At 40.6% G+C, this 27,397-nt stretch overlaps 3 protein-coding genes across 9 annotated transcripts; 1 reads left to right on the top strand and 2 right to left on the bottom strand.

Moving 5' to 3' along the window:
- Positions 1–1,279: 1,279 nt before the first annotated feature.
- LOC105913360 (fatty acid hydroxylase domain-containing protein 2-like) lies at positions 1,280–7,310 on the bottom strand. 2 transcript variants are annotated; one of them, XM_012842414.3, is made up of 9 exons: positions 7,071–7,310; positions 6,439–6,500; positions 4,799–4,887; positions 4,537–4,640; positions 4,115–4,236; positions 3,617–3,822; positions 3,386–3,491; positions 2,574–2,740; positions 1,280–2,336 (listed from the first exon to the last, which is right to left on the bottom strand). In XM_012842414.3, the coding sequence occupies exons 2-9, from the start codon at positions 6,496–6,498 to the stop codon at positions 2,180–2,182; spliced, it is 1,011 nt and encodes a 336-aa protein (XP_012697868.2). In that variant the 5' UTR covers positions 6,499–6,500; positions 7,071–7,310; the 3' UTR covers positions 1,280–2,179. The 2 variants fall into 2 exon arrangements, with proteins under 2 accessions (XP_012697868.2, XP_031418952.1); XM_031563092.2 differs by lacking the exon at positions 7,071–7,310 and adding an exon at positions 6,935–7,059.
- A 2,146-nt stretch (positions 7,311–9,456) lies between these two features.
- On the top strand, positions 9,457–16,906 carry LOC105888489 (ruvB-like 2). Of its 2 annotated transcripts, XM_042707120.1 has the most exons (16): positions 9,457–9,536; positions 10,272–10,326; positions 10,526–10,581; positions 10,670–10,811; positions 11,041–11,170; positions 11,429–11,495; positions 13,200–13,306; positions 14,196–14,289; positions 14,665–14,788; positions 14,884–14,978; positions 15,102–15,220; positions 15,457–15,576; positions 15,861–15,990; positions 16,260–16,374; positions 16,539–16,544; positions 16,668–16,906. In XM_042707120.1, exons 2-16 carry the CDS (start codon positions 10,272–10,274, stop codon positions 16,673–16,675), a joined length of 1,368 nt encoding a protein of 455 aa, XP_042563054.1. In that variant the 5' UTR covers positions 9,457–9,536; the 3' UTR covers positions 16,676–16,906. The 2 variants fall into 2 exon arrangements, with proteins under 2 accessions (XP_042563054.1, XP_012669675.1); XM_012814221.3 differs by having other exon boundaries at positions 9,459–9,536; positions 16,539–16,906.
- Positions 16,907–17,710: 804 nt separating this feature from the next.
- zgc:113426 (uncharacterized protein LOC562128 homolog) lies at positions 17,711–20,257 on the bottom strand. 5 transcript variants are annotated; one of them, XM_031565033.1, is made up of 3 exons: positions 20,188–20,257; positions 19,176–19,266; positions 17,711–19,086 (listed from the first exon to the last, which is right to left on the bottom strand). In XM_031565033.1, the coding sequence occupies exon 3, from the start codon at positions 19,060–19,062 to the stop codon at positions 18,412–18,414; it is 651 nt and encodes a 216-aa protein (XP_031420893.1). In that variant the 5' UTR covers positions 19,063–19,086; positions 19,176–19,266; positions 20,188–20,257; the 3' UTR covers positions 17,711–18,411. The 5 variants fall into 5 exon arrangements, with proteins under 5 accessions (XP_031420893.1, XP_031420896.1, XP_042563045.1 ...); XM_031565036.2 differs by having other exon boundaries at positions 20,206–20,224; XM_042707111.1 differs by lacking the exon at positions 20,188–20,257 and adding an exon at positions 19,356–20,181 and having other exon boundaries at positions 17,711–19,105.
- Between the last annotated feature and the right edge of the window lie 7,140 nt (positions 20,258–27,397).

Genomic DNA, 27,397 nt, shown 5'->3' with positions numbered 1-27,397 from the left:
ACACACACACACACACACACAAACAGACAGACAGACAAGCACAGGAAAGAATGTGAGTGATGTGAGTAAATGAGTTAAAACAAATGTCTGTGAATCTGGAAAGTCTATGAATGCCAACGAGTGAATGACAGCCTACCTCTCCGTACATATAGCGTCATTTCCACACATAAAATAGATTCCCTTGTTGCACAGAAAAGTTATTGGCAGGAAGCAAACGAAGTGTCCACAAAAATAATTTGCATGTCATCCAGGCTGAAAGGCTTTGAGAGAAAGAGACAAAGAGACAGAGAGAGAGAGAGAGAGCGAGAGAGAGAGAAGTACAAACAGTAAACATGATTCAGTATGACCTTTACAATCCTCACTCTTGCTAAGATAAGCTTTTCACTTTAAGACATCACTATATGTGCCTCTAACCACTCACACCGACTAAGGGCTGCCTAATAACCACATTTTTTCTAAGTGTATACATAAAACAAATGCAGATTCTGTAAAACACAACATGAATTGTATTACCTTCACAAAATGTATGGTTCTTTCAGGTCATATAGATCCCTTTGCTTTCATTTGACACAGTGTGATTAGCTGTCTGCCACCCAAGACTGATCCAGTTTAGCTGCCTCTGTCTAAACCCCACCCTTACAAACTACACTGCAAGTCATTTGTGACCCAACTTAAGCACAACTTACAATTTAAAGCTTGAACAAAATGACTGTTGTAGTGATATAAATAAATACTAGAAGAGAATAGAATGCCGAATGGAATGAATAGAATGCAGTGCATAAATAAATAGGGTCACTGCTGTTGGTAAAAGCACTTATTTAGTGATTATTTTGAAAACTTTGACTAAGAGCCTTGAGTAATGATAACATTACATAGATATTTTGACAGACACATTCTGATATGAACATAAATGAATGATAGGCCTACCATTAAAAAATACATTGGTAACAACATACAACCAAAATAATGTAAGCATCAGTGTGGGTGGGTTTGTGAATGAAACTGCAAATTTAAACAATGTATCAAATGTGGTGAATAAGCCTATAAATGTCCAGATTGAACATTGGAGAACACAGGAGAAAACATTTAAACTGAAAAGGTCTTGAAGAAGTCCTGGGCATTCCTGCATGACAGGTTCTCCTGATTCTCTCCTGCATGACAGGTTCTATGTTCAATGTTGTGCTTCATTATTCATTCCATTTAAAGAGGATGCGTTTTTCCGAGTGAGAGAAAGGGGATTTCCCCCCCTCTGTTTTGTATATCCCTTCCTCTTCTGATCAAAATGTACTTGTGTACATGTGTTTAGATTACTTAGACTAGGCTTTATTAAGGCTATGTAGTGTGTCGTTTTAGAAATTACAGAAAATGAGTTATGTTTTCAACATTTGAAATTCCATGTCATGCAGCCCTTGAACAACTCAATCCCCTCCACCAAATCCTGTCTGTTTACCTTGTCTTGTGGACAAATGTGTGTGGTATTTTTGATATGGTTTGCTGTTGCCATCTAGAGTCTAGGCTACTCATTGGGGTTGGTCAGACCGAACGTTCGTGCAGAGCCTTTTTTTCAACCTCGGAAGACATTTAGTGCGTACTCTCTGAACCATAGACATAATGCATGACAAGGAAAGTATTAGCCAAGATAACGTTCGTCCTGTGTTTATTTTATAATAATAAAACATTACATGTTTATAGCGCTTTTCACAGTTCTAAAAGACGCTTAAAATAAAGACATAAAAAAGATAACAAAAGAAAAGAATAAAAAACAAAACATTTTAAGTTTAATGTTTTAGGAAAAACACATACTTTCAAAGTGTGAGACGTTTACAAGCTGTGATACATACAACTTTTACATCTGAATTAACATGAATTCTCATTTGCCCAGAGGTGGCAATTTAACATCAGATAAACCATATGTCTATGAGATAAACTAAGTATGCTGATAGCTAGATTGCTAACGTTGCCTATTTGCTGCACGTGGTGCGTTAACGTTAATATTAGCTACGCTACCATTACTTGTGATACCTGTCACTAACTTATTGACCATTTCATATTTAACGGTACTCACGTTAATCACAAATAACGTTAACGTGGTTCAAGTCAAAATGATGAGCGCCCAACGGTATTTTGGTAGTACCGTGGCCTGACATCCAATGCTGGCTTTGGGCAGACATACGCGCGCTCACTGAGAGTTCTTGGGTGGGTCTGGGATGGTGTGTTTGAGGGGTGTGAGGCTGAGTAGGAGAGAGTGTCGCTCATAGGCTTTTGTCTGGCGGAACTTGTCATCTGTGCCGTGCAGGCGATCTAACACACCCAGAACGCCAAAACACTGATTAAACCTGCAGCAGAATACACATACACACACACACACACACACACACACACACACACACACACACACACACAAACACACACGATGAATGAAAATGTGATGACCTCAGTGATGTACATTCACACACACAAGAATGTGATAAACTGTCACATACATGAAGTGGTAATATCCCCCCTCCTCCTCCTCTATCCCCCCTTACTTGAGGTGGGAGTAGGCCCCCCCCCCCCCCTCTATCCCCCCTTACTTGAGGTGGTGGTAGTCGTGGAACTCAGGTGAGGGCAGCAGGGGCAGGTGGTACCCGCAGTGGGAGATGGTGGTGAACAGCAGGGCCACAGTGAACCACAGGCAGGTGGTGCTCAGGTGGGAGCCGAGCAGCATGGGTCCCATCAGAGCAGGCAGCATGTTGGACAGCTAAAATACACACACACATTAACATATATACACACATGTACAAGAGGCAGGGAGAGCTACAGCAACACACACAATATGTAAATATACACAGTACAGATCCCACACACATGGCAATGTATAAGCTGAAGTCATACACTGTACACACTGTGTTGGAAAAGTTTAAACCTAACGACCACTTACGGATATATCAAGACACAGAGACTGCACTAAAGTGGTAGTCTATCAACTGAAACCACAAAGACATGAACAAACACAAACTCCATGAACATGGATACAGACACTCTTACACATATGAGCACACAACACAATGTTTAAGCTAGTATATTGGTATACATAAACAGGAAGAGGAAAACTGTGTGTGTGTGTGTATGATGATCTTTTTTATTTATTTTATCTACAACATGTTTATTAGGTTTTTTCAGGTAATTAAGTACAAACAGACAAATACTAGGAGTAAGTAAGAAATTATACCAAAATGAAATTAAAAGAGAAAGAAAAATAAGACAATTGAAATCAAATAAAATAAAGGCATAAAAACAAAACAAAAAACAAACAAACACAACTTACAGACAGACAGGGCGTACAACTCAAGACAATGAAATGTATTGATGCATCACTAGTACACAAAGTGTATGATGATCTTACCACATGCTCCACAGGATGTGCATAGAGGGCGATAACACCAACAGGAGCTGTCCACTCATGATGGATCTTATGAATATGCTTATAAATAGTAGGGTGGTGGAACAACCTGGAGAACAAACACACACACACACAACACAGTATTTACCTGAGTCATTCATGTTAAAGCTTTTAAAATGGTCTATAGTTTGTGTATTTCCACGTGTCTGTGTGTATATGTGTGTGTGTGTGTACCTGTGTGAGTAGTAGAAGAGAACCTCCTCCACCAGTCCACTGAGGCTGAGCTCCAGCAGGACCCAGTGGAAGTGGGGGAGGTGGGGGGCCATGGGGTCCCCTCTGGCCGTCATCACCAGGTAGGCCATCACCACCAGAGGCCCCGACAGGAACACCTGATTCCATAGCACCGTCTTCACCGCGTGACGCAGACGCTCAGGGTCCACCTGCACACACACACACACACACACACACACACAGGTGACAGTTAGAGACAAACAGGGATGTCATATGTGGTAATGTGCAGCCCCCCCGCACACACACACACCTCTATGTATGCCATTCTAGAAAGCAATAAATCAATTAATAATGAATAAGATCTTTGTACCTGAATGAGGCAATGAGGTCTGAATGCCATGTACGCATTGCCAAACCCCCCCAGGTTGTTCAGAGGAACTGGTTTGGTGGCAGTAGGTAAAAGTTGATGGTGTGTCAGTGTGTGTGTGTGTGTGTTCATACCGGGCTGTTCTTGTCCTGTTGGATGCGGTAGCGTGTGATGAAGGTTGGCTTTCCAGTGGAGTCAGACAACATAAACAGTCCATTCAGCAGCCAGAAACTGGCTGTGGGAACCAGCATTGTCCCTACACACACACACACAGATATTATTAAGTCTTTCATGGATATTATTAAAGTGTCATTAAAAATGTCCTGTCCATTTCCAAAAAACAACATGTGGTTTACATACTACATTTACTTTCATATAAGGATAAAGATAGTGTCACACACACACACACACACAGATATCAGAGCAGAATATATCCGTAACTGGGAACCATTGTTGTGCCGAAAATAACATCCTTACTCAGGCTCACCAAGGGTGTGTATTTTGTTGTGTACAATAGTGTGTCAATCCGGCCTTCAAAGTGCATCAGCAGTCTCACCCAGGAAGAAGAGTGTGGCCTCGCGCCCTTCAAAGTGCAGCAGCAGTTTACTCCACTGGGTTTGCCAGAAGTCTCCAGACGCACCCCAGAACCGCTGCAGGTGCCTTCAGAACACACACACAACACACACAGCGCGAGAAAGCTTTACTTGCTGATCACGCTCTTAAGAAAAAGAACCACTGTAAACATGGCATGTACAAGAACCATGATGAGCACTGGAGAGAGAATGTCTATTCTGTGTACGTTCATGTGGAGCACGTACCACATGACAGAGTTCCGAAACGCCACGAGGAAGAAGAGTCCAGACCCAATGATGAAGGCTGCCTTCTTCATGGAGTCCCATAAGCCCCCCTGCAGAGGTAATCAATCAACCATCCAGTCATTGATCAGTCGGATGATTCCACCCCAAGGGCGGTTATATTAGCATTGCGCTGGGAATCTGGGATGGAAACGACTCTCAACCAAAATGTATCTGCACCTCACAAATAAAGTAACTAGCACAGAAGTACCACTCAGCTAATGCAAGTCCAATATTACAAGGGCATTCAGGTCAACATTGAGAATTTACATTTACAGCCACAGAAGCACAAAGACAGATGAGGGAAAACAAGAAATTACTTTTTAACCCGACAATAATGGGCCTCATTCTCGAACGCAGTTAAGAAGAATTTAAGAAGGCATTTCTTCTGAACTCCACTTCCAGTGTCTTAGGAACAAATTTGGCATTCATGAAAGTTTTCTCATCTGAGATTTGTTCTGAACTTCAGAAGAATTTCAGAACGCGAAATAGCAGTCGTAAATCGCCCAGAGTTTTCTTAAATGCAATTCCTCAAAAAACCACAAGATGGCCCACGGGGCCGCTCCGTGTTACAAGGGTTAAGGGCTGAATTTGTGAAAAATCGTTGGTGATCAACTCTACAGACATCCTCGGATTTAAATAATTATAATAATAATAAATACGGAAATATTTGTATCATTAACAATTACGTTTCACATTTATAGTCATGATTCTACGAGGCATCGCGATGTCATAAAATAAATAAAAGCACTACACGACACGAACACTGCAAATGTAAGTGAATAAATAAATAAGCACTAAACTAAACTCGCGTTGATATAGCCATAGTGGAATAGAATTGAACAGTACCTCTACCTCTGCACCGGTGAAGTTAGATCTGCGTTTACTCGACCGGTGCCCGCTTTCCGCTTTGACATGACTCACTTTCGAGTTGCTTTCGCGTGGATTCGGTCGATTCAGACAGCACACGTCACTACGGTTGCGTTCCCTTATAAGGAGCTGGCGGGGCGTGTATGTATGCAAATCCAGGTGCAAGAGAACGCGCTTTCAATTTAAGAAACCTCATTCGGGGGAGCACAGCTGAGAACACATTTTCAGGCGTTCATGAATCTGGCGGAGATCTTTTTCTTACGTTGGTTTTCCGAAGTCTGAAACATTTCAGAAGAAACTTCAGAAAATATTCGAGAATGAGGCCCAATGTCCTTTCATTTTTCTTGTTTATTTTGCTGGTGACTTTTCTCTTCTCCTCTCCCTCTTTCACACACACACTCAGTCTCGCTGCCTGATGACCTTTTATATGAGAACAGACTGCGGAACTTCACTCTGGGATTAAGCCAGTTTAACAGGTCGCACCACAAATCATAATTGCTCAACTCAAATGCTCAGATTAATATAGATCGCTTGGTAGAACATTACTCTCTTCCTAAAAACACACGCACACCTATCTAGGGTACTTGATATCTTTCACTTACCCACATGTAACTATATCTTTATTTCCCTTTCTCTTACCCACGTGACATGTCTCCACAAACACAGGGAACAAAAAGTGTTTTGCTTGCAAATTCTTTCAAAAGGAAAGTATTGTGTCGTAGGTGCGAGTTTACCTGGTTTAAACATTGCTGATCCGTGATGTTGATCTGTGATGGAACAGTTTGTTTCGCCATGTCTGCAAGAGAAAACAAGGCAAGTTATTTGTATCTCTGCTTTGGTCACACACAGGCTCCTACGAATAATAGAGTAACTCATTTCTCATAATGAGCTTCTGCACTTAAAATTGTGCATCGGTAGGCCTAGCATCACTTACAATGCAAACGGTTACAAAATGAGGGCTCGTACAGTGGAAATAATAATAATAAACTTTTTTGTATAGCACCTTTCATACAAAACAATGCAGATCAAAGTGCTTAACAGCAAAGGAATTACGTGCAAAAAGAAATTGCATGCACAGTGATTCACAAAAAAATAGACATAACATTTAAATAAACATAACATGAAATGATGACAAATGCCAAAAACAACTAGGCTGCTCGTTGGAACGCGTTTTCCCAACTCATGCAATCTAAAGAAACAAACCTGTTCCATCAAACTAAAGCGGCACACCTTTAAACAGCCGTTGTGTCGACGGGCGGTCTGTCTGTCTGGTTTGGACCAGAACCTGTAGCTCCATGTTAAAATAACACACACAACCAAAGCTACAGAGAGAGATTCGGCAGGCACAATGATTTAGGTAACTCACTGTTAAAACTCGCCAGTCACGTAGGGATAACTCGTTGCCGACCAAGTACTGTAATCCAATATCAACAACTTTGTTGACAATATGCACCATAATCGAATCCTGATTGGTGGCGTCTCAAGTCACATGTTCGCCCGTCCACGTGGTCTTCTCCGGTCATTGTCGACTGTAATCGATCAAGGCGAAGAATACAGTAATTTATTGCTGAGGATCCAGACTTATTTAGCCGTTGTTTGCTCGAGAGGGTCTTGAATAACAAGGCTGATGAGTCAGTAATGATGAAGTCACACCAGCAACAGTCACATGTGTAGCCTTTGTGCTTGCTCCAGGGAGGTTCCGGCTCTGGGCTCTGAAGAGCGCCTTGAGACTATTGTTTTGGCGCGCTATATAAATACAATTTAATTAAATTGAATTGGTTGTAATCACACCAGACTCCCATCATTTCCACAGGTCATTAAGCCTAATGAAATATCTAATGGGCCTATGCCTACTAAAACATTACTGCAGTGTTAATGGACATGTCATCAGCCTTTTGGTAATAATTCAGGAAATAATAAACCCATTACTCAAGGGCCCAACAATCAGGGACTCCACAGTATTGATTCATAACAATACTGGTGTGTGTGTGTGTCTGTGTGTGTCTGTGTGTGTGTTTGAGGGCAGGATAGTTGAGTTAAATAGGGAAATGTCCAGAGGAAAAGCATGTCCATATTGCAGATATGGTTCCAGTCTTTAGATTAGATTAGATTAGATTAGATTTACTCAACATACAGTAGTTATCTGCATTCATTCAATCTGTTTTGTTTTAAGAGACTAAATTGTAGGACTCAATCTGCAAACATTTCAGATAGAGTAAAACCCTTTTAGTTCCTACTTCTACTAAAGTTGTACTTCTTCAATTCAACTATTTGAATCACAATAGTGCGATGACTGGAACTGTACTCCCACACTGGCAAACTAGTTGGTTTCGTCATGTGGCTGATGTGGCCTTTTAGATATAAAGATTCAGCAAGAATTTTATATATTTTTAGCTGTACACACTAGACTACACCCGAATATTAGATTCAAGAGATATAACATGCTATAAAAGGCGACCCCTTTGTTTTAAAGTAGAGCACATCCTGTGTCAAAGGACGTGTCATCCTGTGAAGTGTCACTCCAGCAGCCTGTCAGGAGAGAATGAGGTGCTAGTTCATTCATCCTTCATGGCATTATCACATTGTGTTGCCACTGGAAATTGAGCAGTTAGACTTAAGACTTTATCATGACTTTTATGTGTTGTAAACTTTGCAGTATAATTAACCTTCAGATTTGTCTAAAGATGAGTTCATTTCAAAGTACAGTCCCATCTCTGAAACTGATGGGAGAAGATTTGTTAACATATTCTGCTATTATCAGAACTATTAGCTACTGCATGCATTTACACTCTGATCACTGAATGAGTATTTACGTTTGCATATACAATATGTCATACAGATTAATGGAGTAAACTGTTAAGCTCTTGATATATTAACCTAAAGTAACAGGCTATTTGTATAATAGATCATTCAAATCTGACACTAGACATGAATGGACATACATTAAACTCTAATTTAGATTTGAACTATTTGACTATTGATCGTAAATCATTCAAAATGTAGTAATAGTGACTTACAAATAATCTTTTTCAATGGGTAAAGGGCCAGCAAAACTGTAGCAAAGAATATTGTTAGCAAAACACCTGATAAAAAACAAGCAGAGCAGGAATCAGAGCAGTTCGACTGGAACAGTCACATTTTTGTTTCATGCTTTTGTTGGACTGCATATTCACTTGACTTTTATCTGTGGGGCAGAGTTTTGGAGTAACTAGTTACATGTAACCGAGTTAATTAAATGACAAAATACATGTAATTGCAATCTGTTACAGTTGCTGAGAAAAAATATCTAATTTAATTACAGTTACTAATCAAAATGTTGGTGATTACAAAGGGGTTCCATTCGGAAATATTCTTTTTGGTAACAAGCTTTAAAGCTTATATGTCAAATATAACATTCATTCTGTTGATTTGCATCTTTTCGCCATCTAGACAGGCTCCATTCATTTGGCAGTGTGCGCTCAAATTCTGATCGTTGTTTTTGATTGATTTGAATTTGCACCGCATCTTGTCTGCTAATCAAGAAGTACAAGACTATATTTAGGCTACGTAGTGTGTCGTTTTAGAAATTACAGAAAATGACACAGTAATGTTTTCAACATTTGGAATTCCTTGTTTCATACAGCCCTTGAACAACTCACCCCCTCCACCAAATCTTGTCTGTTTACATTGTCCTGTGTGGTATTTTTGATAGGGTTTGCTGCTGCCATCTAGAGTCTACTCATTGGGGTTGGTTAGACAGAACGTTCGTGCAGAGCCTTTTTTTCAACCTCGGAAGACATTTAGCGGGTACCCTTAAAACTGCCTCTGCATTTCAAGGAAAGTAGCAGCCAAGGTAACGTTCGTTCTGTGTTTATCTTAAGTTAAATGTGTCAGGCAAAAAACATACTTTAAAAGTATGCGACGTTTACAAGCTGTGATACATACGACTTTTACATTTTAATTAACTTAATTCTCATTTGCCCAGAGGTGGTCATTTAACATCAGATAAACTAAGTATGGTGATAGCTAGATTGCTAACGTTGCCTATTTGCGGCACATGGTGCGTTAACGTTAATATTAACTACGCCACCCGTTACTTGTGATACCTGTCACTATGGTATTGACCATTTCAGATTTAACGGTACTCACGTTGATCACAAATAACGTTAACGTGGTTCAAGTCAAAACGATGAGCGCCTAACGGTATTTTGTTTTGCCAGTTTTAGTTATTGTTGCGATATAGGTGAAATGTGGAACACATCGGCTAACGTTAGCTTGCTGGCCTCTCATGCTGGTGTTAGCTAGTACCGTGGCCTGACATCCAATGCTGGCTTTGAAATAGCACAAATACAACTGCCTCTAACAGCAGAGGATTGATGACAAAATTATTCTTAAATTTAGGATAGCGTGGTGTGGGTAGCTGCCTGTTCTTCAATACAGATCTAGGGAAAGCTAGTTCAGTGGCTAACGTTAACTAAGTTAGCCTCAGAATTTGTTGTGGCCACTCGTTGCTGTGGTAACCGCATGCCGCTGTGTGTATGTTGAAGCAGCTTGTGACTGGTTCCTTACATTTTCTCCCTGAAATTAGATGGCGACTACTAAAGTCCCCGAGGTTCGTGATATCACCAGGATTGAGAGAATTGGTAAAGTTTAATTATATTTTTACGTTTTCAACTTTGTTGTGTATACACTTCCGCGTATGCTATTATTTAAGCGAGTTTAAACTCATCCAGTTAATTTATAAAGTTTGTTTAGCGCAAGGTCTTGAATGAAACATAATAATGACTATTATCAATATAATATGGAATGGAAAACATTTAAATTGATTTCATTCTTTATTAGGGGCCCATTCACATATCCGTGGTCTTGGATTAGATGATGTCTTGGAACCCCGGCAGGTGAGTCTGTTTCCTCCATTTGGATTAGTCTGTTTAAATGGTGTGGATTATGTGAATTCGTTATGAAATTTGCCCTCTTGTTTTTTAGGTTTCACAGGGAATGGTTGGTCAGCTGGCATCTAGAAGGGCAGCTGGGCTCATTCTGGAAATGATCAAAGATGGCCACATCGCAGGTCGTGCTGTTCTCATTGCTGGGCAACCTGGCACAGGAAAGACAGCCATCGCCATGGGTAGGTTTTTTTCCCTAACACCTGGGGCAATAACACTCAACACTCATAGCAATGCTGTTTACATACAAGAGTTTGAGAGTTAAGATCTTAGAATGTTTGGTTGTCTGATTAGTGACCTAAACATGATACCTAGTCACAGAGAGAGAACATCAATTATTTCCATTTTTTTTAAATGGTCCTGTTGTGTTAGTATTGCATTCTAACTTTTTCCTTTGTTCTTATTGGTCAGGCATTGCCCAGTCTCTTGGCCAAGATACACCCTTCACTGCTCTGGCCGGGAGTGAGATCTTTTCCCTTGAGATGAGCAAGACAGAAGCTCTAACCCAGGCCTTTCGCAAAGCCATCGGAGTCCGGATTAAGTGAGTGCTGATAAAATGCTTAATTAAATGAATGCATAGCTATTTTCCTATTATGTGCTTAAGCCAAACTGCGTGTTGCTCAGACAAACTGAGCTGAATTGCATTTTCTATTTACAACGATTAGCTTCAGGAAATGCATGACTTGTGTTCATTTAGTTCATTGTAGACACTTACAATGGTAAAGTAACACAGCATTATTAAACTTGTGTGCACCTAGTTTACACATGTATGATTTGACATCTCTGATTGGCTTTGCAGGGAGGAGACTGAAATCATTGAGGGAGAGGTGGTAGAGATCCAGATCGACAGACCAGCCACAGGGACTGTAAGTACTACAGACATCTGGTTTGTTATGGTGGCTTTGTTAGTACATGTTTTTGTTGGATTCAGGAGTATGTACGGCAAACGACAGAAGTGAGTATACCCCTGTGCAATATCACTTAAATGTCAAATGATTCAAAGCTGTATCACCTCTCAATTGCATTATTTCTTAATAAGTTGACAAGTAGAGTATTTCCTCTTATGAACAGTCAAAAACAAATACTTTGAAAATACAGGCATCAAAGTAGAAACTCAATGCAACAAAAGTGAATACACCTGTGATCATTGCAATAATGTGTACACCTGTGTTTTCCAATTAGCCTAATTGCATGAACATGGTTATAAAACACCAGGACTTTCTCAGTTTTAGACCTATGGGCTGTGTCTATGTTAATGTCTGCGTCACGGCTCCACATAGAAAAAAATTGTCAGAGAAATTGAAAAATCTGATTGTGAGACCTCACAAAGATGGAAAAGGATAGAGGAAGATCTGAAAATCAGTTGCAGCAGTAATGAGGAGGTATAGTGCAAGCCGTAGTACCACTAATCAGAGCTGCTGTGGCCATCCTCTTGAAATGATGCCACGGACCGTCTGAAAACCAGACAGGTAAGTGTTTCAGACTTGGCACAGGGGTTGTCATTGGAAACCAGAGTTTCTGTGACCGTTCAGACAGTGCAAAAGACGTTGCATAACGGCAACCTCTGTGGAGGCGTCCAAGAAAAAGAAACCTGCCTGCTTTTTCGGCACAACACTGCCAGATAAAACTTTGCTAAAGAAAAGAAACCTGATGAGTATTGGAAGCACATTCTTTGGTCAGACGAGACCAAGATGAATTTGTTCGGCTCAGATGGGGTCCAGTTTGGTGTGAACCTGGCCAGGACCACCACAGTAAATGCATAGTCCTGACAGTGAAGAACGGAAGTGTGAGGATACAGGGCTGCATGAGTGCCAAAGTTGCTGGGGAAAAGGCATTGATCGATGACGCCATGAATGCCTGTGGAAATACAAAAATACTGGCTGACAAGATGACTCCAAGTCTCCAGAAGCTTGGCAGAAGAGGAATATTCCAGCATGATAATGACCCAAAGCACACTGCTAAAATCACACAAGAGTTTCTAAAGAAGAAAAAAAGTGAAAAACTGACCTGGCCAAGTATGTCGTCTGACTTGAATCCACCTTTTGGGTTAGTAACACAACCACACCAGCAAAGAGCAACTGAATAAAATGTGTATGAAGAATAGCAGAATCTTTCCAGACAATTGTGCAACACTGGTATCCTAGGATTGGTAGGATTGAGGATCTGTCATCAAAAATAAAGGTGGACATATGAAGTATTGAAAAAATAAAACATTTGAATCTCAGTAATGATAGGTGTACTGACTTGTGTTGCATTGAGTTTCTATAGGGCCTGTATTTTTAATGTCTAAACTATTAGTTTATAATTTTAAATAAGAGAAAATACCCTATTGTTTAAGATAGAAGTAATGCAATTGCTATTTTGAAACATTTGACATTTAAGTTATATTGCACAGGGGTTTACTCACTTCTGATGTACTGTATACTATAGCTACAAAATAATCAGGTTTACTTATGCTTTATAGGAAATCATTCAGTAAGGATAATCATCCCGTCAGAAAGGAGAAAAAGGAGCAGTGGTTAATATCATTTGTAAAATTAATTTGATGGCCTTTGCATTTTTTTTCATAGGGAGCCAAAGCTGGCAAACTGACCCTGAAGACTACAGAGATGGAAACGATCTATGACCTGGGCACCAAAATGATTGAAAGTCTGACCAAGGAACGTGTATCGGCTGGGTGAGTCAACCGCACTGTTACATTATCGTTAAATCACATTTCCCTATTCAGTAGAGATGGTGCCAAGCTTCAGTGCACATACATTATGTTATAAAGCTTCAGTGCTCATACATTATGTTATAAAGCTTCAGTGCTCATACATTTTGTTATAAAGCTTCAGTGCACATACATTATGTTATAAAGCTTCAGTGCTCATACATTTAGTTATAAAGCTTCAGAGCTCATACATTATGTTATAAAGCTTCAGTGCAATATAAGTATAAAGCTTCATATCGCATTTGGTAAGACAAATGATCGACATGACATTATCTGTAATTAATGTTCAAAAATAGTAACCTGGTACTGCATCTGGTGGACAGGCTACAGTATGAAACATGTTAAATAGGTGAAAACTGGTCATGATGAAGGGTAGGCAATGATATTCATAGTAGGTATCGTTTCACACGTTATTATTAGTAAACAAAAACATTTTAAACCAAATTTGCAAATGTAAGTAGGCCCTATTGTATTACATTAGCCTGCAATAGTGTGTCTCAAGCAAGAGCAGTAGGCTAACCTTATTATCATGCTTCATACTCTAAGACTGTATTTTGATGCTAGATAATGCCCTAAGTACTAACTATTCATGCAACAATATTAAAACCATTATGTATTATTGCATAATAATAATACTCAATACATTAATTATCCACACCTACCTTTACATTAAACTATCAACAGTGTTAAATTAGACGGTACCCACAGAAAACAAATAGAACAGCAGTCAATTATGTCCAAAACCTGCAGCGATATTGCAATCTTCTTGCATTGTAATCTCGTCTGAGGCTTTTACCACCTCAAACTAAAGTATTCCAGTGTTGATAAATGTTACTTTCTCCTCCAACTGTAGAGATGTTATCACCATAGATAAAGCCACTGGGAAGATCAGTAAATTGGGACGCTCTTTCACAAGAGCTCGAGATTACGATGCCATGGGTGCTCAGGTAAGCTCACAGCCTTCGCCACTCTTGTGCGTTCTCATATGTATATGCATGTGTATCAGTTCGGTGTGCTAGCCCTCACAGCCGTCTCCACTCTTGTGCGTTCTCATATGTATATGCATGTGTATCAGTTCGGTGTGCTAGCCCTCACAGCCGTCTCCACTCTTGTGCGTTCTCATATGTATATGCATGTGTATCAGTTCGGTGTGCTAGCCCTCACAGCCGTCTCCACTCTTGTGCGTTCTCATATGTATATGCATGTGTATGAGTTCGGTGTGCTAGCCCTCACAGCCGTCTCCACTCTTGTGCGTTCTCATATGTATATGCATGTGTATGAGTTCGGTGTGCTAGCTCTCACAGCCTGTGCTTTGGTTTTAGACGCAGTTTGTTCAGTGTCCAGAGGGGGAGCTGCAGAAGCGGAAGGAGGTTGTCCATACTGTGTCCCTGCACGAGATTGACGTCATTAACAGCCGCACACAAGGCTTTCTGGCTCTCTTTTCTGGTGTGTCCTCTCTCTGGCTACCTATCCAGCAACTCAGTACACTCATGTCCTTATGTGTCCTCCTAACTGATTTTTCCACTGCTTTGTTTGTACAGGTGACACTGGAGAGATCAAGTCAGAGGTCAGAGAGCAAATTAATGCTAAAGTGTCTGAATGGAGGGAGGAGGGCAAAGCTGAAATCATTCCTGGGGTGAGCGGTGTGTGTGTGTGTGTGCGCGCACTATATTTTAAGATGTGAACTTCATGAAGACGGCTTAAGAGAAATGGTCAATAATTGAGTGAAGGGAATGTCTGATCCTCTGTCTTGTTGCAGGTGCTCTTCATTGATGAAGTCCACATGCTTGACATGGAGTGCTTCTCCTTCCTGAACCGTGCCCTTGAAAACGACCTCTCCCCTGTGCTCATCGTGGCCACCAACAGAGGCATCACCCGGTATGCTGGATCCCCACCCAAACTAAATGTAGCTGTCCAAGCACTCATGTCCCAAGCTGTTTCCAGGACTGATATAAAGGAACGGTCTATAAATAATGTTACATCTTAGTGGTGGATGACCTGATGATAAATTAATCACATCAAACAACCCATTTATACATAATACTATATTTTTGTAGTTCAGTGTACTTAGTTTCATCATTTGTACTAAATTTCTTTTGAATCCCCTATGGCAGCATCCGTGGAACCAACTACCAGAGCCCACACGGAATCCCCATTGATCTGCTGGATCGATTACTGATCATTGCCACCTCTCCTTACACTGAGAAAGAGACAAGGCAAATCCTTAAAATCAGGTGAGAGACAGTAAACTGTACTCAAGTCATCTAGCAGTCAGGAGATTTTCCTGAGCAGCACTAAGGGTGGTAAATGCCTGAAGTCATTGAATACAAACTAACTACTCATCTCTATGATTTTATTTTTCTGTTTTATTAGAGCTCTTTCATCCCAAGCATTGTATGTGTGTGTGTTAGGAGTGTTGTCTCTTGTACTTGTTTTACATTTCACATTAAGGGTCCTTATTAAGGACTCTGTTTTCTGCCTTGTTTCATTTTGGATGTGTACTGTGTAATGTGTGTAGGTGTGAGGAGGAGGATGTGGAGCTCAGTGACGAGGCACACACTGTTCTGACGCGCATCGGAATGGAAACCTCCCTTCGTTACGCCATCCAACTCATCAGCACTGCTGGCCTTGTGTGTCGCAAGCGTAAGGTAAGGATAGAGGATAGATCAGTCCAGAAATAAATAAAAAAAACAAGAAACCTTAAATGTGCTGTAGGTAAATATTTTAGTTTAAAACGTTTAGAAATGAACTAGAAATAGCAAAACAATGTGAAGAAATAATCATTGTGATGTTTTGGTTACTTCTGCCTAAGGAGGGGAAGTAAGGGTGCACACATATATGCATTTTAGCATTCAGATGAAAACTGTTATCAGGTTGTTGTGAAAGCTGTGTTAAATGGCTGGTATGTGTTACTCAGGGCACAGAGGTCCAGGTGGAAGACATCAAACGGGTGTACTCGCTCTTCCTGGACGAAGCACGTTCCTCACAGTATATGAAGGAATACCAGGACTCCTTCCTTTTTAATGAAGCACGTAAGTGTAACCCACCCTTTGTAACCCAGTATGCTTCAAGAGAAAGTTGGAAAGGGAGTCAGCATGATCAGCTGAAATCCTCTCCTTTTACAGTTGAGCTATGTCAATAGTTAGTAACTTAAAAATATTGCAAGAATTAATGAATGTATTCCTGTCTTTTACAGAGCCTGGTAAGATGGATACCTCGTAAAGGTGCACATACAAGAGGCCTTATTTTTTTTGTACCGTGTTCCCGAATGTGACCTTGCTTCACAATGGACTTAAAAATCACCATGCAAACCTCTCTGTTCCAGCCCTATGAGTACTTACCTCTGAAGGCTACTGAACACCTGTGAACAGCTACTGCAGTAAATATTCATCCAGGTTGGATGTGGAATCAGACCGCCTCTCTTTCTGAATAGCTTTGATTGGTATGAGTGAAGGCGTCGTTGTTATGTGGTGGTTATACAACATATGTGGATACATTTAAAAATTAAACTGTTCAAAGAATAAAATGTCTGCTCTGAGCAGAAGAACTTTTCTAACCAGCTAACATTTTATCGATCTGTTCTAATGGGTTTCAAGTGCTTTCCAGATTGCTTCTGGACTGGTGAGGTTCTAGTAGATTCTACTTTGAACCTGTTCCTTCTGGGTCTTACTCAAGCTTGTTGCTTAGTAGAGCTATGCAGTTATGAGCTACACCCTTAAACTCAACAAAATGTTAAGTAGTAATGACTAGTGACCATGACTGTTCAGTTGCCTTGCTATTTTAGTTATACACAAGAAACGATATTCAATTCCTTGTGCTATTGGTTGGGGACTTCCCACATTAGCCCAACCTCTCACTAACACATGCAAGTACTTCTACCCAACAACCTAGCCCTAGTATTATAATAGCAGAGTGCACTACAACCATCATACTGATATTTAACAAAACTTAACTGCAACCACAAATATGCCTTTGTGAGCATTTCACTGGGGTTATCAAGTGGACATTTTCCTTCATCAGTGATTCGTTGAACACACACAACACCTCCAGAAGATTCAACCCTGGTGTCCCAGACCCACCCACCTCCACACTCATGATGGGCTAGGATGTCAATATGTCACATCGATACACCTCGAAAAGATTTCACAAGCATATCTCAATGTCTTAACGATGCACTGCCTAATTATCTAAACATAAATCTAATTATGCCACAGGCTATCCAGGGTAAATTGTGGGAATGTTGGTAAACCCCTTGGGAGTACGAACCCAGGTTAAGGTAAGGGGAGGAATTGGATACGAGCCCAGGTGGTGGGGTGGGGGGGTGGGGGGGGGGCAGATACATGCAAACAGAACACCATCCTTCAAATGTTGTCATTGTTCATATCAATTTGAATTTAATTTTTTCAACGTTGAAAATGGCACTGTAAATGGTCAAGTGACAGCCTGTGAGGTTGTAGACCGAAGATCCTGTAGATTGCTGTTGTAATCAGATTGTTCAGATGCAGGAAGTTAATCAGTTTCCTTGGTAATCTGACCACAAACATCTGAAAAGATATTATGAGTTAAATCATATAAGATGACAATTTGGGATTTTTTATTTTAACAAAGATTCAGCCTGATTTCACAAACTGAATAGCAATGTCTTCCAGAACAATTTTGGACATAATCAACAGTAAGTACATCATCCAAAAACGAGAAAGATTGGCCACCAGAGGCCAACTAAGGTATGACAGTCCAACAGTTCAAACATTTAGATTTGAACAAACAATTCAAACTTGTGAACTTCATCTATATTTCATCTGTGTTTGAATGTTCTTGCCCATTATAGTTTAAAAGTTGTGTATCTTGCACCTTGTCGCCTTACAAATGAAAACAACGGTATTGGTACATGCCACTGAGTGCCTATTGTGAATGGTTTAAATAATGACAAAAAGGATTCAGAGAAAAAGAAAGCACATGTGATAATGTGGTGATAACGTGAATCGACGTACTGTGAATACATTCAATGTTCAAGTTCAGGTCTTATTTATGGTCTTTCTCAACTTGCCTTTGGTGCAGTATATGTGAGTTTAAAATTTCTCAACAAGTCTCTCAAATAAAGACCTCAATTTCTGCCTGTCCTCAAGAGCCGCAGAGTCAACTTCATTGTGGGAAACATTTTTCTCATGCTCTCTCTTTAACCTTTCCCTCTCCCTTGCCACTGCCACCTTCTCCCTTTCCAGTGATGCCATGTCCTTCTCAAGGCTGACCTTGTCCCGTTCCACAGCCGCTTTGTCTCGTTCCACGTTGACCCAGTCCTTCTCTAGCTGTGTTTTGTCTCTCACCATGGCTATCATCTCCCTCTCCAGGAGTCTCCTCTCTCTCTCCAGCAGCAGACGCTCTCTATCCACCTCTGCCTGTTCCCGCTCCAACCCCAGCCTGTCCCTCCTCAGGTTGGTAATATCAGTCTTCAGGTCCGTGTCAAACTGCTTCATCACTCTGCTGTTGTGGCCTGTGGGAGCGTTTACAGTCTCAGTCTTATCTGGCAACAGTGTGTTTGGGAGCAGCTCCAAGGCGTTGTTCCCCACTTGCACCAGACACACTCTCTTAGTGGGAAGGCTAGCAAACCTGTCCTCTGCTGTGCTGACCACTGGAGATGAGGGAAACTGGTCCCCCAGGGCCTTGTCCAACAGGCTGAACAAGTGCCAAGTGGCAATCCCCTTCTCTGCCTCTTTTTCCATGCCAGGAACCGGACACTTCAATTACTGAACACAAATTTGACAACTAAATGACCATGACAACAGGAAATGTCATTATTATATTTACATGTAAGAAATCGTGAAGAATGACAAACCTTGTATTCCCTTTTCAGATTTTCCCATTTTTTGGCCAGCTGCTCAGTAGAGACAACCCCCCCCCCCAGGCCCATCTCCTTTCAAATTAAACTGCAGACAGAAAGAGAACAGTGAAAGAGTTACTAACTGGATGGGCACGGAAGCTTGTCTAGCACTGAAAAAATGGCCCAGTTACAAACCTCCAGGCTGCTTTGGCAGCATTTCTCTTGACATAAAAAAGGGCTTAATTTTTGGTACAGTTTAATTTGTTTTGTTGTATCTGATAATTTAACTGTCAAAAGAAGTAAAGCTGTCAGTTATATTATATCTCGACATGCCTGTGTTGAGCACTGCGTCAAAATCATGTCGCTTTTTATTAACCACTCGCTAGGCAAAACTTCATCAAGTCAGGGATCTGTCCCATTATCCTGACAACTTGACAAACATGGGAAAACAAAGTCCATTGGTTGATATTTAATCGATCCGTCTTTTAATTGTGATCCTGTTTATTTGCAAACGATTTTATATGCTACGCTAGAATTGAACTAATTTTGTTAATACACTTTAGCCTAACGTTATATTTCACATGCGAATATTACAAATGTGCAACCTCTTTTACTGTCTGTGTGCAACACACCTAAGCGTTCCTGAGCATGTTACGAAGGTAAAGTAACGAGTTACCGAGGCTAACTTGTTTTGGCAGCTGATCAGAGGCGTTCAGAGTACTCAAAAACAACACATGAAAATGAAATACAAACGTACGATGCTAAGAGGATTGTATGGTAGTTTGATTATCCATCTCATTTTAAACTTCGCACCAAAGAGTTCTAGCTGGGGCACAAGCTAACTAGCAAGCTAGGATACTTCAGCTGAACAAAATACCTCAATAATGGAGGCGCTATTACAGAAATCTTAACAGCTAAAACGACCTAGCTTGTTTAGCAAGTATTGGCTGTTTCCGACAAAAGTTTCAGAAGTACATTTAGTAAAAATAGTCTTTCAGTAGGACACTCCGCGCCTGCTAAGGGTTACCTCTTGTTTTGGTCTAACCTGCGCATTGAAGTTGCCCAGTGTGCTAGTGGACGCTGGGTGATTGGTGCTTAGCTTGCCCCACGTGATTCATTGTCCTTTATTAATATGTGACTACCTGGTGACTACTAAGTTATCTGCAATATTAAGACTTGACTTAATATAGAATAAATAAATATAAATTGTTTGAAATCCCACACCCGGCCAACCCATACACTGTTTACTAATGCTTATTATTGTAGCCCACTAAAAACTGTACATACTATATTATTAAGATAAACTGTGTCTCTCAGAGAATTGCTTAGACAACAGCTCCAGGATAATTATGACAAACTAGATATTTTTCTTTGATAGGCTTATTTCTATCAGGTCAAATAATGATAGCTTTATTTATTTGGAGATCCCAACACAGGCACTTTCCCAAAAATAGTTTACCTCCACACAGCCCATTCATCTGCAAAGCAGTACAAAGGCATCCTGATGAATATTGATGTATAGCTCTGTAAAAGTCTGAGCCTGTTTGTATTTGCTTTTCTCTCCTCATTAAGTAAACACTTCAAAGTCCAACACAGGATAATTAGAGGTTCCAGTCTATTTGCTAAGATGGAAGCACACTCTCATTAAATAATTCACCATAATATTATAGCCTTGGGTTCTAAACAGTCTATTCCGTCATATTTTTCCAACGAATATCTGCACTATCTGTGCCATTACTCAACAATTATAATTTGCAGTGCACTGCATTTTGTAATACTGGAGACCAATGATATTGATATTATGAATGTATATAATTCCATGTTGTTAAATTATTTTAATGAATACATTTTGCATGAGTTGCAGTGTTAAATCTGGACATCCATTTATGTTTCCATCTGCTGTTGATCTGTTAGTGCACCTCCTCCACAATGTGATAAATCAATACCTGGAGTGTGTTTGTCTTGTGGCACACCAGTTTATCCTTTGTATTGTTTGTATTGATTTTTATCATTGTGTGTGCAGTGTTTATAATACCATTCAGATTTGGGTGTTATTACTGTAATCTCTTCAATCTCTCTGTGAATGATTGAGGTCACTTAAATTTCTATGTGAGAGAGGAGGGACTAGACAAACACCCACCCTAACCATGTCGTCCACTGTGGACTGTGGGGCTAATCTGTGGGCATATGTCCTTAAAAGCACTGATGCTGTTTTCCTCTTAAATTATTAAGCTTCTTCAGAGGCTTTAAGCCATTGAGAAGAAGATTAGTGAGGTTATTTTGTGCTGGTACGTTTGTATGTGTGTGTGTGTGTGTGCGTGTGTGTGTGTGTGTTTGTGTATGTGTGCACATGCAAATATGAAAGTGTCATAGAGTACAATTCCACAAACGTGGTTCATTAGTACAGCAGGTGTCGGGGGTCAGTGAATCCCTGCAGATTCTCATCGATCAGTGAGCCCTAATTAAACTAGAGGCTGCACCTCCATACTTACAACACATTCCCTGTCCCCCTGTGCCATCTCTGTGGGTCCAAATGTAAAGGTGTACATATTGTAGTAACACCCAACAGGCTCATTTAACTCAGGTCAGTCAAATAGAGTTAATTGCTGGGAGGATCAATGATCTCTTTTGATTGGCACGTTAACAAAGCCTGTGACTGAAATAGCCAGTCGGTGTGGTGGGAGAAGGTTTCCTCACACTGTGTCTGTGGCGGCTGTATGTTTTAGATGAGCAGCATGGAACATCATCCACGCTAAAGGGATTGAAATGTTGGTAATCTTTTGTCATATTACGGACTAGGGACTGCCTCACCACCAAACATTTTCAGAGGACTATTTGCTGGTGACATTACACTCTTCTGTCATCTCATCATCGACGTCAGGTTAGTAGGATATATTTATATGCATTCTCCTTGTGATTACACTTATTGTGTACATCTCTTTGTGTTTATATTATTTGTTTCTGTTATACTTTGGTGACTGTGAAGTACTGGAACATGTAAGGTGTTTTGGAGACTGTGAGGAATACATTTTTGCATCATTTGGATGATCTGTGTAGGAGGGTAAACCTCTCAGTTTACTGAATAGTGTTGATTATTAATGATAGATCTTGTTGGTTATGTGTTTTAAGTCACCAAAGTGAACCACAGACACATAGAAAGTATATAACAACAGGACTTGCTTTGGTCTAGTCAGCGGTCAAACATTAATGTGTCTGTGGTTTGTGTCTGATAGCACGTGTAGAATTGAACTGAACATATTGTACTGTCGATGGTGAGTGAATTGCATTAGTAGATAAAGCAATTACATGTAGGGTTGCTTTTCGAGTTTCACATTATCTGTGGAGCTGTGGTGGGTCTGCACTATAATCCTGGGTGAGTGTGTGTGTAATCCTGCTGTCTGTATGCTGAGTGTCTGTGTAGTTAGTGTCCATCTATGTGCCACTGTAATCTCGCTGTGTCGGCGTGGACGTGCGCTGGTAATCCTACAGTGTGTGTGCGTGCGTGTGCGTGTGTGTGGATGAGAGAGAGACAGAGATACACAGGGAAAGATAGACCCAGAGAGAGAGTGTCCAGGGTGTAATCCTCTGTTAAATTTGAGCAATTCTGCACGTGAGCGTGCATGTGTGTCCACATACTGTATCCAATTTACACAGTCTTCTCATAGGCACATGCACACAGTAAGTTTGTGTGTGTACGATGGTGCATTGAATAAATGGAGTAGCCTATTGTGAGATGAGGCTGTTTGACTAACACATTCTACGTTTTGGCATGATTTCTTTCTGGAATTACGGTGTTCAGAAGAGCAAAGTACATAGCCATGGACTGTGATGATGACAGGTGGGCAGCCATGTCTTCGGTCCCGGCAGAATACTGCTCAGGGAAGCGTGTTTAGCAGGTGGGCCTGGCGGTGAGCAAGCCGGCGTCTGCCACCAGCTGAGCCGCAGCCACAGCCCAATCGAGTGAATACGCGGCACTATTTATAGCTAATCCTGTTTTAGCGAGGTCGTGCTCTCTACCATCCTCCCTGAGACAGAGCAGCGGAGTTAAGCGTTCTCGTGCGAACAGGCGAAGGGAAGGGGTCGTGGCCGAGGTCCATGTCAGAGATGCTAGCTCACCTCAACCCTCATTTGAGTATCGCGGAGTTTCCACAATCAGGCAAAAACTGTGCATCACATTCTACAGAAACAAAAACAGATTTCGAATACTGGAACATCAGACTAGATATTTTAACATATCTTAGCTTCCCATACCTTGATGTCTCGTTTGGGATTTTAAGAAGATTTTAAGATTACTTCTCCTCAGTGAACCAAGTCTTGAACTTTGATGTTATACATGGTTTCTTGTTTAATTGGACATTTGCTGCTTAAATTCTCAGTATTTACTGACTGACAGGCCCTTTGATAAACGTTCTGTTCATCTCAAATCTTTGTACTCCACAATAGTGGAGGTACACAATATTTAAGGCCTCTCATCAATGTTTGAACTGACAGTTTGTCTCTCTCACTCCCGTTTTCTTCACTCCCTGTAAAAATCAAATAATGAATGGTTGCATGGTTTTTTCAGATGGTACAGACTAGAAACATGTCAACAGATGCTGTGGCCAGCAGACAGATTATGTCAGACGAAGCAGATGATAATTATAATATGCCAATATGGAACCTCATATCATAATGTGATGTGATACTTGGAGCATCTGTTTTACTATTGCGTAATAATTAATGCTGCTTTCATATTAATTCCAGTCAATGTCAGAAGTTCATATCAACAAATACCGTAATAGCCTAGGGTGAGAACGCACACGCACACGCACGCACGCACGCACACACAGGCACGCACGCACACACACACGCATGCATGCACACACATACACACACACAATACTGTCTCTAAAAAGGACACCAAGAGTGCATATCATTGACCTACAAATGGAAAGACTCCTTTCTCTTAATTAGGCAGGTTGCACTCGAGGTGAAACATCAGCACATGCTCTCCTTATTTTGGGGGACAACTCTGGAGTGTACTGCTCTCTACCCTGGAGTGCATGTAAATGCAGACTGACATGTGGGGACATTCATACCCAATAGAGGCTGGTGACTAAGACTATCACAGACAGAGTGTGTTCTCACCTGTGTGTGTGTCATCAGGGTCATGGTGGCGGTTTGCTCTGTATTCATTGCATGGAGTGAAGAAACACAGACAGAGCCCCAGACAAAAGTCTCAGACTATCACACCTTAATGTCTAATCTTTTTTTGTATACACAATTGTAAATATTTGTGTGTATATGTACGGTCAGAATTCACTCCAGGCAATGTGCATATTTTAGAAAGGAAGTGGACACTATAGCCTCCTGAATGCATATATATGTTTTTTGGGGACTATCTTGTCAGAAGGGACTATGGGCGCAAATTATTTCAAATATCAGCTAGGATGACAGCACAAGGACCTGAGGTGTTACTGGAATGTGGTAAATGTCTTGACATTTCTTTTAGGTTTTCTTGCTGTTGAGCTGAATGCTCCATGACACATATGCCTCAGAGGTTCGGGCACACATGCATATTTATAGTTATGGTCAAACATATTCAAAATCACTTTGTTATTCCTTCATGCAGCAATGTTCAAAATTCAAGATGACTTTATTAGTCAAATTTGTCTGGGACATAATGGCTGCCACATAAAAATATAAACAATTATAGTACAGACACATACATAACGTGCATAACACAAACAAGTGCAGACATAAATACATTCAGTACATGCAACACAGACCCTCATTTCACACCCTCTCATGTCCTTAGTTTATGAGATATACTGATTTAGGAGCAAAAGTCTTTATACCTATTTTGGTATCTTTTCCTGTGTTGGACCCATTTGGAATTCTGCAGCATCTACCTAATGGGAGCAGGACATGGGAGGGGTTGACAATAATTTTCCGATAGCCTTTATAACTCTAGTCCTCTCAAAGAGCATTTGGAGGGAGTGATGCTCCCACACCCCCATCACTTTCATTGCTGTGTGGACCAGTGGGTTTATTTGTGATTATAACTTAACTGACATGTTACCAATCCAAGCTGAGATTCTGTAACGTAATGCACTCTCTATCACAGCATGATAAAATAACATCAATACTTTCTGTTCAACCCCAAACACCCTGAGTCTTTGCAAGAAGAGGAGTCGCTGTTGGATCATATATACAGACACTCACATGGACATTCTAAGACGACTACAGTGAAGATGTACACCAAAGTATGTTTAAGAACGAACCTGGGTAATACGAACATTATGAACCGATAGTGCAGAATGGTCCACCAGATGTCCTAGATCAAAGATCATTTATTTTGTTCTCTTAGTGTTTGTAATAGTCATCTCTCATCTCTAAACTATTGCCAGAAATATCAGTGTCTGTATCTGTCCCAAGATGGCAATGTCATCAGAATACTTGACAATAAAAGTGCTAGGATGACTACTAATACAATCATTTGTATATAATGTAAATAGAATGGGAGGACTCACACATCCTGCAAAACACCAGCGTTGATGACTTTAGACTCCGATAATGTGTGGTTCCATAAGTCCTGCTAGGTACCGTTGGTCAGAAATGAGTGATACCACCTGATGATATATGGATTGACAGACATCTGTCTGAGGTTACTGAAGTCTACAAACAGCAGTCTGGAGTAAGCCTAGGGCTATTTTTGTTATAAACTTTATTTATAATTATTAATAGTTACTTACACATCCTCCATTTGTTTCAGACATAAGTATTTGCAGCCATTTCATAATTCATGATGAGGGTACAAATGTTTTTTTTGTGAAGCATTAACAAGCTGAGGTTGTGATAGGTGAAGTACTAAGACTGAGGAGAAAACAGACTTATGATGTAGTTGTGCTGTGGGCTACATCCACCTGTTTGAGATGACGCACCTATTCCCGAGGTCGATGAACGATGTAAGCCAATGAGAGTTCCTCTTTATGCCCTTACCGTGCCCCTTGACGCAAAACACACCCTGTGGAGTGTGATGGGCGGAACCTCAGCAGAAGAGTTGCACTGTGAGCTACAGTTGATGAAAAGGAAAGATGTGCGGTCAACTGGAGAACGAGGTGAGGCATTATGTCTTGATTCAGTTTTTAGTGGGCAAGCGAATAAGAAACACCGTAAGTACAACTACAGAATAACCTAGAGCGCTTTGTTTTTCATGTAAAATGCCAACTTAAGCACGGAATTGTACTCGTGCAGTTTAATGTGGAATAGTGGAAAGGATGCTTTTTTTTGTAGAGACAGAGATGTTTGAGAGATTATTTGTGACTTTGTACAAGACGACATGAAAGTATCTGTTAAGCGTTTCAAACAGGTGGTCACGACTCATTGTGCAGCTTAGGTGCGACAGCTCGGTTTTGGCATCTTATTTAGTCTCCCTTGTCAGCGACGCACCTGTCCATTGCTTATTAGCCGCCAGGAAAAACCTGTGTAGGATACTTGAACTGGACTGATAAAGAAACGGCCTATAGCATATTTTACATGCAACAACTGGAAATCTTATGCAATCGTAGAATGTGTGCAACTGATAAATTGAAATAATTTCTTAAACTTCGGTGCTAACTCTTCACTCGAGGGCTGTGATAATAACAATACTAATACAATGTGGCCTTTAGCCACATTGCGTGGTAAATGCGTCAGTGATAAAAAAAACAAAAAAACAAATGTAATATCGTTACAAGGAAAATGCTATTAGGGTAGTTATCCTGCCATAAACTATGTTCTATTTTTAGAAGCAATGTGACTCATTGAGAGAATGCCCAGGGGTCGAATCGTGGGCAGTGTTAGAATGTGTAATGTCAAAAATCATTTGTGCGACTTAAGTAGACTTATGAGTGTGGTTTAGTGGATCAGATGAATACTTATGGAACACTACATTTTTTCCTCCACAAGATTCTAAATTGGATAACATAATGAGCAAAATAGTGTCGTGAAAGTCCATCATTCTAATTCTAACATGACGGAAAATCATAGCTTTATGCCATAACATAACGATATGTACATACATGTAACAGTTTGCTGCTGTTTCATTACCCAGAAGAGATCTAAGGCTGAAGCACAACAAAATATTCCACAATGTACCCAGTGCCAGCGGCTACCCTAAAAGACATGGCAGCTGGTTGGACATGCCGGTCTACATGCCCTCAACACATGGTTTTGAAACCACTGCTAGTTGCCTGGCTAGAAACTTAAAAAACATG

The sequence above is a fragment of the Clupea harengus genome, chromosome 3 (genome assembly GCF_900700415.2).
Source record: "Clupea harengus chromosome 3, Ch_v2.0.2, whole genome shotgun sequence".
Classification (NCBI taxonomy): Eukaryota; Metazoa; Chordata; class Actinopteri; order Clupeiformes; family Clupeidae; genus Clupea; species Clupea harengus.
This window is presented reverse-complemented; position numbering and strand designations above follow the sequence as displayed.

Coding starts and splice junctions, on each gene's coding strand:
- LOC105913360 (XM_031563092.2), bottom strand. CDS start 7,001: ATGGAGCTACAGGTTCTGGTCCAAACCAGACAGACAGACCGCCCGTCG. Junction 3,823..4,114: donor AACAGGACAAGAACAGCCCG/GTATGAACACAC, acceptor GTGTGTGTGCAG/GTGGACCCTGAGCGTCTGCG. Junction 2,337..2,573: donor CACGACTACCACCACCTCAA/GTAAGGGGGGAT, acceptor ATTCTGCTGCAG/GTTTAATCAGTGTTTTGGCG.
- LOC105888489 (XM_012814221.3), top strand. CDS start 10,272: ATGGCGACTACTAAAGTCCCCGAGGTTCGTGATATCACCAGGATTGAG. Junction 15,221..15,456: donor ACCAACAGAGGCATCACCCG/GTATGCTGGATC, acceptor CCCCTATGGCAG/CATCCGTGGAACCAACTACC. Junction 16,375..16,538: donor CTTCCTTTTTAATGAAGCAC/GTAAGTGTAACC, acceptor TGTCTTTTACAG/AGCCTGGTAAGATGGATACC.
- zgc:113426 (XM_031565033.1), bottom strand. CDS start 19,062: ATGGAAAAAGAGGCAGAGAAGGGGATTGCCACTTGGCACTTGTTCAGC.